The sequence below is a fragment of the Notolabrus celidotus genome, chromosome 13 (genome assembly GCF_009762535.1).
Source record: "Notolabrus celidotus isolate fNotCel1 chromosome 13, fNotCel1.pri, whole genome shotgun sequence".
Classification (NCBI taxonomy): Eukaryota; Metazoa; Chordata; class Actinopteri; order Labriformes; family Labridae; genus Notolabrus; species Notolabrus celidotus.
Genome location: NC_048284.1, coordinates 21983299 through 21992806, shown reverse-complemented (window position 1 = coordinate 21992806; position 9508 = coordinate 21983299). Strand labels below are relative to the sequence as shown.

The following is a 9508-nucleotide window of genomic DNA, read 5'->3' as shown; positions in this document are numbered from 1 at the left end:
CACACACACACACACACACACACACACACTGGGCCTTCCGTGAATCGAGATGCTTAGCCTAGTTTAGCCTAGCATAAAGAATGGAAGCAGCTAGCGCAGTCTTATGCTCACTCTTTCTTAAAAGATAAAAACTCTAAGACTTAGAGAACAGTGTGTCCATAAGCTTGACCCCTTCTTCCTCATTTTTGCTGGCACATTAATAAGTTCCTTAATATGTAACTGCCACCTGTTAATAAGTATGTGTGTAGAATTTGTTGCTGTGGGCCATTAAAACCTCTACACATCACTATCGTCTATGAGTTTTTCAGATACCACTTCTCTGACCTTGTGGTCCAGATACACTTATTTCATAAAGTTTGTTGCTGTTCCTGTACGTTGCTCATATCAAAGACATGGACTGGAAAAAGTAGTAAAAGTCATTTCATGCTGTGTACAGTAGCCTCTGCTCAGGTCTCTGCTTTATAAGCTCCCTTCAGTCTGGAAGCCCCTGCTGGCTAACCTTTGGATGACTTTCAAGTCCCTCCACATGCTATTGTTATTCCTCTGTCTTTCCCTCAGATGTCCTTTACTCTCCACAATCACTCACATGCTCTCCCCTCTCGGAGAAAAAACGAGCCGGCTAGCTCTGCCGAAGAAGCACAAACTGGGGATTTCTGTCAAAGGAACAATTTGCACAACACAAAAGCTTTTGTTTCCAGCGCTTTGAGCTGGAGACAGGTGGCCACTGTGGGAATAACTTTGGCGTTCCCTTTGAAAAACTACGGGACAAAGGTGCTGAGTACAGTCAGGCCACAGAAACAAGAGGATTTGTGTTAAAGCACCAAGCATAATACATAACATTGCTTTTTGTTCGATGCTACTTCATCATGTTGTAGTCTCAGTGCACAGTTGAAAATGTACTTGACACAACACATAAAATATTCCTTTCCTTTATTTTTTCATTAGTTGCAGGTATGGCACAAAAAATGGGTGATAAATTCAAAGAAATACAGTGAAAAAGAAGCCTGATCGTATATAAATATAGAGCACAAAACAGAGAAGAGTGACAGGTCATCATTACAGGGTGTTGGCACAGAACAAATAAATAACATCACTGCAACACAGCTTTTTTGACAGCCTCGCTATTACAGCATCAAATCTAATTATTTCCAGGGGTCTTTTCAAGAGCAGGGGGCAATTTCCTGGATGGTGGCAAACGTCCTCATCTTGTCATCCTGCACACAGGGAGCTGTACTGATGGCAAATAAGTGGACAGGTAAAAACAGCTAGTGCTCATGTTGTTCCAGCCTGAGCAGAGAGAAGAGGAAAGCCATCGAGAAGCAGCAAGATTCACTTCAACAGCACAGACAGTAAGGTACTGAGATGAGGCATTTTTTTCCACTGGTGAAGTTGTCACACCGAGAAGCCATTGCCATCAAATAACGACATACTGCTTCTTCCCTGACAGAGTAAAATGAGATCTCAGAAATATGTCTACCTCTGCCAGTTACTTGGAACGACTGCAGTCAGCCTCCTGTCGACAAGTCACTCACTCCTGCCTCGCCGCTGCATGAAAGTGGAACAAAGTCACCGCATTAAGATGGCAATTTTACTCTTGAAAAACATTCAACTCAGTGGCAGTGCTTCAGATTTAATACGGCTGACATTTTGTTCTGTTTGAATGTGCCATATGAACAATTTAACTGAGACTGCCAATTCCAGCCTGACCACAGTGCAATGTCCCTTTCCTCTTGGCATCGATTTTCTTTGCTTAATTATTACCAAGAAACCAGGGTGTGTTTAAAGTGAAAATTAGGGCACCAGCCGCAATTATATCATGCTACTGGAACTGAATGCTTATTGAGGAATTAAAAGAGTGTGATGAATGGCACAATGTGACAAAGCCCTTCTTAGGTTAAACAGAAAAATGAGAACATTTTCACTCAGAGAGAAATGTTGGGACTGTTCCTTTTAGAGACCCTTTAAGCAACAGGTATTAAGAATTTAAATACATTATCCATGTTATGAATAGTAGCTTTGACAGAGCGGGCAATGATGTGAAAATTACAGCTGAATTTCTTTGAAAACACCTTTTAAGAAAGTCCATTGAGGTTGGAAACTTCCAGATATTAGCAGCATAAAGCACAGTAAATTTACAGCAAGATCTATTCTACTTGAAGTCAGTACTGTTACAGGGTATGCACTTTCTAGAAATTAAGGCAATACTTTGTTTTAAATTACATTTTCCAACACAGTAACCATTCATGGTTCTATTCACATGGATAGTTTTAATCTCATTTTCCAAAGAACCAGGGAATCGGTTTCAAGCAGCTGCATGTTGCAGCGATTATGTTCAATCTGGAGCCTGCACAGACCCTGCCATCCTGTAATGCTACAGTAGCTTTGTTTTAATGGTATTAATGCAAGCACCGGGTACACTCATGCAGAACTGCATAATTCATGTGTGCATCCATCAATGCTTTCAAGAAATAACCATTTAATATGATGCAGCTTTGAAAAACAAGTGTTTGTTTCCTTGGTGTTCTAGGACCTTACATCTAACAATTTCCTGGCCTTGTCTTTCAATTTAAGAAAAAATGTATAGTTAATCAAAATAGAAAGCAGCAAACCTTTTATTCTATAAGACGTAAAGGTAAAAGCTGGGGTTGTCAGATTTAGATACATACTGGTTAAAATGATCTTTATGTCCCGATGGCAATCAATACATAATGTGTTCTTAAAGAAGAGCAAAAATAAGACGCTATCTACAGCCGGAGTAAACCTGGGAAAACACCAACCAATCCCTGCCATCAGGAGCCAAATTATGAAACCAATCAAATCCCGTCCTGCCGTTCTGCCCGCCTCCTACGCGTACATTTCATAAGATCATATGGTCGCGAATCAGCGGTGCTCATGCATGTGAAGGAGCTCCGAGGGGGGGGGGGGGGTTAGACAGAGTCCTGAGGAAATACTACATTCAAATTCATGCTAGTTTTCCCTGACTATCAACCCTAGCTTTAACATTTGTTCTAAATAGTGATGTTCAAAAGCGGCTAATTTCCCGAAAGAATTAAATGTAAATTCTGAGTAACTGACTAGTCTGAGGGTAATAAAACATTCAAAATTGAGCACAATTTCTATAACACAGCTTAAACACTGGATCAAAGTTTGTGGGTAAAGGATGTTAAATTGGTTAATGAGTGTGGCTAACATTAGCAGAGCTAGCCCCGCTTGCCTGCTGTCCTCCTTGAGGTATAGCGTCCACATGCCTGTGCTTGTTACACATAACTTTGGTCGAGGGGTCATATGCCTGTTCAACCAGACACAGCCTGTGTCACTTTATTTTCATTTTCTAGATCAAATTAATGTCAAAACACACCACTCTCAAAGATGCCATCTGTCATCTGTGCTTGTTTAAATGCAGGTAGTAGGACATTATAGTAATTTGGGACAAGCCATTACGTAACAGTCTTTAACAGGAGCCATGGCTTTGGCTTATGGTGCGCTACAGCTTGGACACAACACAGCTCTAGCATTTCAGGCCTACAAACATAAAACTGCTAATATTGGCAATTCATTTAAATACTAGATATTATGGTGTGTCTCATAGCAAGGACGGTGATGTTTAATTGTTTGTGTGCACATCCCTAGTTTTATACCAAAAACATCTTTTTACCCTGTACTGTAAACTCCTCCCACAAACCAAAAAGCGAAAGCCTTCTCTATGCAATAAAGATCAACTGCAGTTTTTTTTTTAGCAGTGCTAGAAAAGAAAAAAGCTAATTCCTAGTTTATACTGTGACCACTATGATGTAATGCAATGTAAATCAACCAGGCCAAACTCTGTATAATATGCTTTGACTTCTGTGGTGCAAACATTGGGCCGTTATTTCATACATTCTACGTTTTTACATCATATTGAAAGGTGTCTTTAATGCTACCAGTCTCATTTACCTGTACTGTATGTATGCTAAATAAATAAATAAAATATTCCAATGCAATAACATCAAAAAATACAGCTTAAAAAAAGACAGCATTTTTATATCACCAACTTTCTGACACAACTGCAGAAAAAATCATCATCTGACACTCATGTGAATAAATAGAGGATTCAAAGAAAATGCGGATAAGAGTAAAGTTTTGATGGTTTTTGAAGGTCGAAAAGAAGAGTGGCAGGACTCCCTTGAGAAAACAACCCACCCAGACGCTGATAGAACTTATTCTTTAACAAACTTTTCTTTAAAAATAAAGTGAAAAAGGATGCTGCTGCAGTGATCTTGACATAAGTCTATTAGCAGGGTGAATGTAGAAAGTACACAACGTTCAAGGCCATACTGTACACCTCAACAACTATGACTGGATCCTGCAGCTCAACTAACACCTTTGACACATGGAACCAAAAATACAGAGTTGGTGTTGGTTGGTTCAGACTGAATCAGTGTTTTAAAATTAAATATGCCTGTAATGTAGAGGTTTTACCAACCAGTGGGGCCATTTATCAGAAATCAGACAGTATTAAAAGGCTGTGTAATTTAGAAACATGTGGGTGTTTGACATACTGTAATTTATTTTTCAGGGTTTTTTTTTGTTATGGTTGAACAGGACCTTGGTGATGAAGCCAGTGCTTGTGTCACCCCCATCTTTTACCTATGATGTATGATGCAGGTATGACTTGACTACTGCACTTATTCTTCCCTAAACTAGAAAAGTAACCCGCTTTTGTGCCCCCGCAGTATGTACACTACTTCTCAATTCCAGCACGGCTTTAAATTTGATATCATCTTGAAAGTGTTTTTGGTAGAAAAATAATTGTTTGCCGTCACGAAAAGAGAAATAAAAGCACTGTTATTCCACTTTGGTTAGCCTTTTTGAAGTTTCTGGCACTATCACCACGACTGCAAAATGTGTTCATGAGCCCAAGTGGATTCTGTGAAAAATAGAAGACACATACACACACACACGCGCGCACACACACATATCACACACAAATGTCTCAGGCTCAGGCACAGAGATGGAAAAACAAACTATTTAACACACATGAACACGTTAAGCTCCAGCACCAAAACTAATCACTGCTACAAATACTGCACACACAGTTCCCTTTTTATTTAAAAAAATGTCATACTTTCCATAACCACAGAAGCCTTTAATCATCAAAATAAAGTCAGTAAAGGCTGCGAGAAAGAAAACTGTCACACAGCACTGTTTACATATCCCAAACCTGCTAATCCCCTCCAATTGTACTTTGAAGTAGCTTAGAGGACTTTTATCAATAAATAGAGCAGAGCTGAGAGTGTAAGCTACTCACACACTGGGCTCGCATCCCTCATACACACAGAGTGCAGAGGCTGACACAGTGTGTGTGGACTGCACAGAGATGGAAATTAAGAGTATGGTGAGAGCTGTAGTACCATAGGAGCAAACAATGAGTCCTTTTGCTGTCAAATTTTAGCTGCAGTTCTGGGTAAATTAGACAGTACTTCCTTCACAAAGCACAGGGATTTGACAATTTTGAAGATATGTATGAATGTACCCAGACTTTAATGATAGACCATAACAGCTGGATAAAAGATTGGTTTGACATGGTTTTCAAAAGAGAGTTTTCTGACAGGACTTCAAATTTCAGCGTATGGAAACTTGAAGTAAAAATAGTGGACACGTTTTTTCAAGGCTGGTAATCTGAACTGTTAGATTGACATTTCAGGAGGCGAGCTTATTTGATTTTTAATGAGAAATAGATGAAAAGATTGAAAGCTGTCTCATGTTAAGAGAGCAAATACAGGTATACATCCAGTTAGCTTAGCCTGGTATAGAGATTGAAACAACTAGCATGGCTTTGTCAAAAATCAACAAAATTCTCGTTTCAGTACCTCTTAAAGTTTCTATGGAAGATGGTTATTTTGAACAAAATGTTAAAGGTAAAAACATCAAGTTTCGTTTTGTAGGGGGTTAAGTGCCAGTCTTTTTCTTGGCTGGGAGCGGGGACTTCCTGAAGTCTTAGCTAGTTGCCTGGCAAGCTCACAGTGATAACACCCCATTAAAACACAAGTTGTTGTTATTATGCTCATGGTTTAGAAGATATATATATATATTTAAACTGTATCTCATTATGTGTGGGCTTAACTTGGGCCTGAAGGCTGACTGAAGACACAGCATGCTAGCTACTATGTTTCCAATGTTTTTTATGCTAGGCTATGCTAACCACTTTACTTAAAGGAAAGGTATAAGCTTGCTTCCCTTTAATGTCAAAGTATAACTTAAATCTCAACACCATAGTGATACCAGTTGGGCTCTTTCATTGAAATCCAGCTGTAATTTTTGAATAAGTTATGTTTTATCAGACATTACATGATGACCGTGGGTTTTTGTCGTTAATTGACCAGGTGCTCAGGGTGTAAAAGGAACAGTTACCTCAAAACTCAGATTTGTATTTAGTAACAGTGTCGACTGCACAGGGCACTTTGGCACTTTTCATTACCTACTATACCACAGGAGGATATAGTGACTAGCTAATGGATGAATTATCCCAGCTTATGTTTGGAAATTGTGTCAAAGTCAGACGAACTTCATGTTCTTAATGTGTTCGAAACAACCTCTGAAAGTCTGAAAGTTCGCATTTGCATCAAAAGCACACACTCAATTACACACATAAAACATATGTTTAGTAAAACATTACATCTATTAAGACTGTAAGAAAATAACTCACCCCAAAATCCATTTACATTCATTGTGATCTGGGCCTTATGGGAATAAAGACGCAGAAATAAAAGACAAAACAAACCAATGGATATCAGGAAATACAGACCATAATGATTTCACATGGATGCCCTGAAATGCTCATCATTCTGCTCTGTTTTGCTTAGCATATTTATCTTCTTTACATGTATCAGTTTCTTCTTTTCACATATATTGTACACAGCTTTATGCTCACACATGAACATGACCCACTCAGACTTCCACTGAAGAGGCTACATATGCTGAACAACCAAATCACCAAACTTTACCCAGTCTGCAATCTTGAACGTTTCATTCATACCTATGACCGGGTTCCCTTTGGGCTCTCGAGTGTTCTGGTTGCACTATAAATATGAATGACATGAGTAAAAAATATGATTGAATTGCTGTTAAATATGGACTTGTTTCAGAGTGTTGAAAGCCTGTAGGAGCAGGTCATGTGTGTGCAGAGAAATATAAAATGGACTTTATATGTTGAGACCTTTAACTGTATGTTGTGCTTCCTGTACTCCAACATAAAACATTTATCATAAACCTTTGAATAGAGCTTCTTTAACATTTACAAGTTATACAGTTACCAAATTGGTTTACTTCTTATGCTTCCATCAGCTTTGATACTTAAGCAATGCAAAGGGAGACAACAAGAAGAGAAAAGGAAGTTAAGTCATCTTCAACAGAAAAAATAAGAAACAAGACACAAGTCCTCAAAACATTTGTCATAACCAACAATGAACGGAATTTTTCAATTTTCTTATTTTCTCTTTTTTACAATACATTTTTTAAAAACCCCGCTGGTTAAGGTTATGGTCTCAGGTAGATCTTCCACAGTCAATCTTCACAGTTTGTGTAAAAGCAGAGAAACATTCTCGCTAGAGTAATAAAATATCATGACTATTATTATGGTCATTATTATCTTTTATTCTCGTATTGTTCCATAGAAATGGTGGAGGATAGAGGGCGAGGCGCTATCACCTGAATGACGAGCCTGCAGTCCCAAAGTTCACTCTCTCCTCCCTGTACAACACAATATTTGATTCAGTTGTTCTTTATTTCTGTTAGAAAATTGTCGACCTCAGGGAGGGGGAATTACAGGAAGAGAGAGTCAAAGTTTCTTCATCTTCCTGTGAGATCTTAATCTGTCCTTCTGCAAAACAAGAAAAAGAAAATCCAGAGCCTCACTTTCACTGTTGCCGTATCCAAATCTGCCCGGTTCACTACCCTCACACTGAACTACGCGTAGGCATAGGCATAGGCTTAGGCGCATACACACACACAGACAGACCTACTCACACACATTCACACACATTCACACTCACACACACACACACACACACACACACACACACACACACACACACACACACACACACACACACACACACACACACACAAACAAAACAATCCAATCAGGAGTTAATTCCAGGTGTAGTACAACCCCATACTCCCTCTGAACACGCATGCCCTCCCATCAGCACTTGTGGGGCAAAAGAAACATGTAGAAAATAGCCCATCAGAGGAAACATGGACAGAGACGTGTCCGATGTTGATTAACACCCAGGCTCACGATTCGGTTTGTAATCTGAAGGCACTTTGTTTCATGGCAGAAAGTAAAGTGGCTTCTTTTCCACAGGTGGACCGTTCTTTACCATCAGACTCTCCTCCTCTACCTCCACTCTTCCTCCACTCTCACAGCTCCTAAGCTTGAACTCCTTTCGGCGCTCCAGTCCAGCCTTCCACATCTCTTCACTGATTCTTCTGCATTTTTTTTGTTCTGCCACCATAGCGTCGTTTGGCCACTTGGACTCGTGAGCACAGTGTTAAAAGATACATAGGCAGCTACAGGGGAGTAAGCAGACAGAATGAAATGTTGCCAGAGTCCTTGTTCCTCCACCATTCAGCACCGAGCAGATTGAGAAATGTCAGGGAGTGATGTGAGGCCGGCCAGAGTGAAAAACAAAGTGTGGGTGATTGGCATCTGGTGCGAGGAGATGAAGGTAAAGATACACAGAGAAAGGTCTGATTCTGTGTATTGTTGAGCGGGGAAATGTTATTTCCTGCTCTAAAAGTCAGCAGTGTCTATATAATCTGCCACCTTCCAAAGATATTTTCATAACTTCATAAAATTGTTCTTGTGCTTTACAAACTGTTCTCCCTCGATGCTTGTGAACTCTGTCGCCAAAGTCCAGGCTAGTTCATCCCACCTGTCTTTGTGCTCGTAAAGAGGTCCCGAGTCCTGTACCGAGGAGTGTTTTCTGTATAAGAAGTGTCTTTAAAAATATCAGCGCATCTTCTTTATTACTTTTTCTCCATCTTTTTTAACTGGATTTTTCTCTTTCATTTTATATCGGTCTCTCAGAGGTCCATCAGGGGTCCCCTGCTGCTTTCAGGATGCATGAATCTTTGGTGATTGGATGCCGAGGGTAAAGTTCACAGACGGTGGGTCTGAATATTCGCCTCTGAGATGACGAAGAGAAGGGTCACCTCTGACCTTCTAGGAGAGTCATCACCAAGGTGATGCATAGCAGCCATATATGGGAGGACGTGGATAGAGCCTCGGAGCTGAGATCTGCAGAAAAAAAACAAGAAAATTGAGGAAATAAATTCAGACATCCAATCACATCTCAGGACATAAAACGAAAACAAATTAAATGTTAGTCTGAAGGAACAGTTGGCAAGTTTGTAAATATGCTTCTTGGAACATTGAAACCAATTTTATGTTTGTACAATATGAAGCTTGAGACAGCAGCCACTTAACACAGCTTGTCATCTGGCTCTCTTACACAGGACTTCCACC

At 39.8% G+C, this 9508-nt stretch overlaps 1 protein-coding gene and 1 long non-coding RNA gene across 6 annotated transcripts in view; both read right to left on the bottom strand.

Moving 5' to 3' along the window:
• Positions 1-913: 913 nt before the first annotated feature.
• Positions 914-2671, bottom strand: LOC117823984. The gene is made up of 2 exons (XR_004633522.1): positions 1478-2671; positions 914-1287 (listed from the first exon to the last, which is right to left on the bottom strand). It is a non-coding gene; the product is annotated as an uncharacterized LOC117823984 (long non-coding RNA).
• A 2390-nt stretch (positions 2672-5061) lies between these two features.
• mdga2a (MAM domain containing glycosylphosphatidylinositol anchor 2a) overlaps positions 5062-9508 on the bottom strand; it is a 351098-nt gene continuing 346651 nt past the window's right edge. For 3 of the 5 annotated variants that reach the window (XM_034699302.1, XM_034699304.1, XM_034699301.1), the window contains exon 21: positions 6866-9280. In XM_034699302.1, coding sequence (XP_034555193.1) covers positions 9192-9280 — 89 coding nt within the window. In that variant the 3' untranslated portion in view covers positions 6866-9191. Of the gene's footprint in view, positions 9281-9508 lie in introns of all 5 variants that reach the window. The other 2 variants (XM_034699300.1, XM_034699303.1) reach the window with 1 other exon arrangement.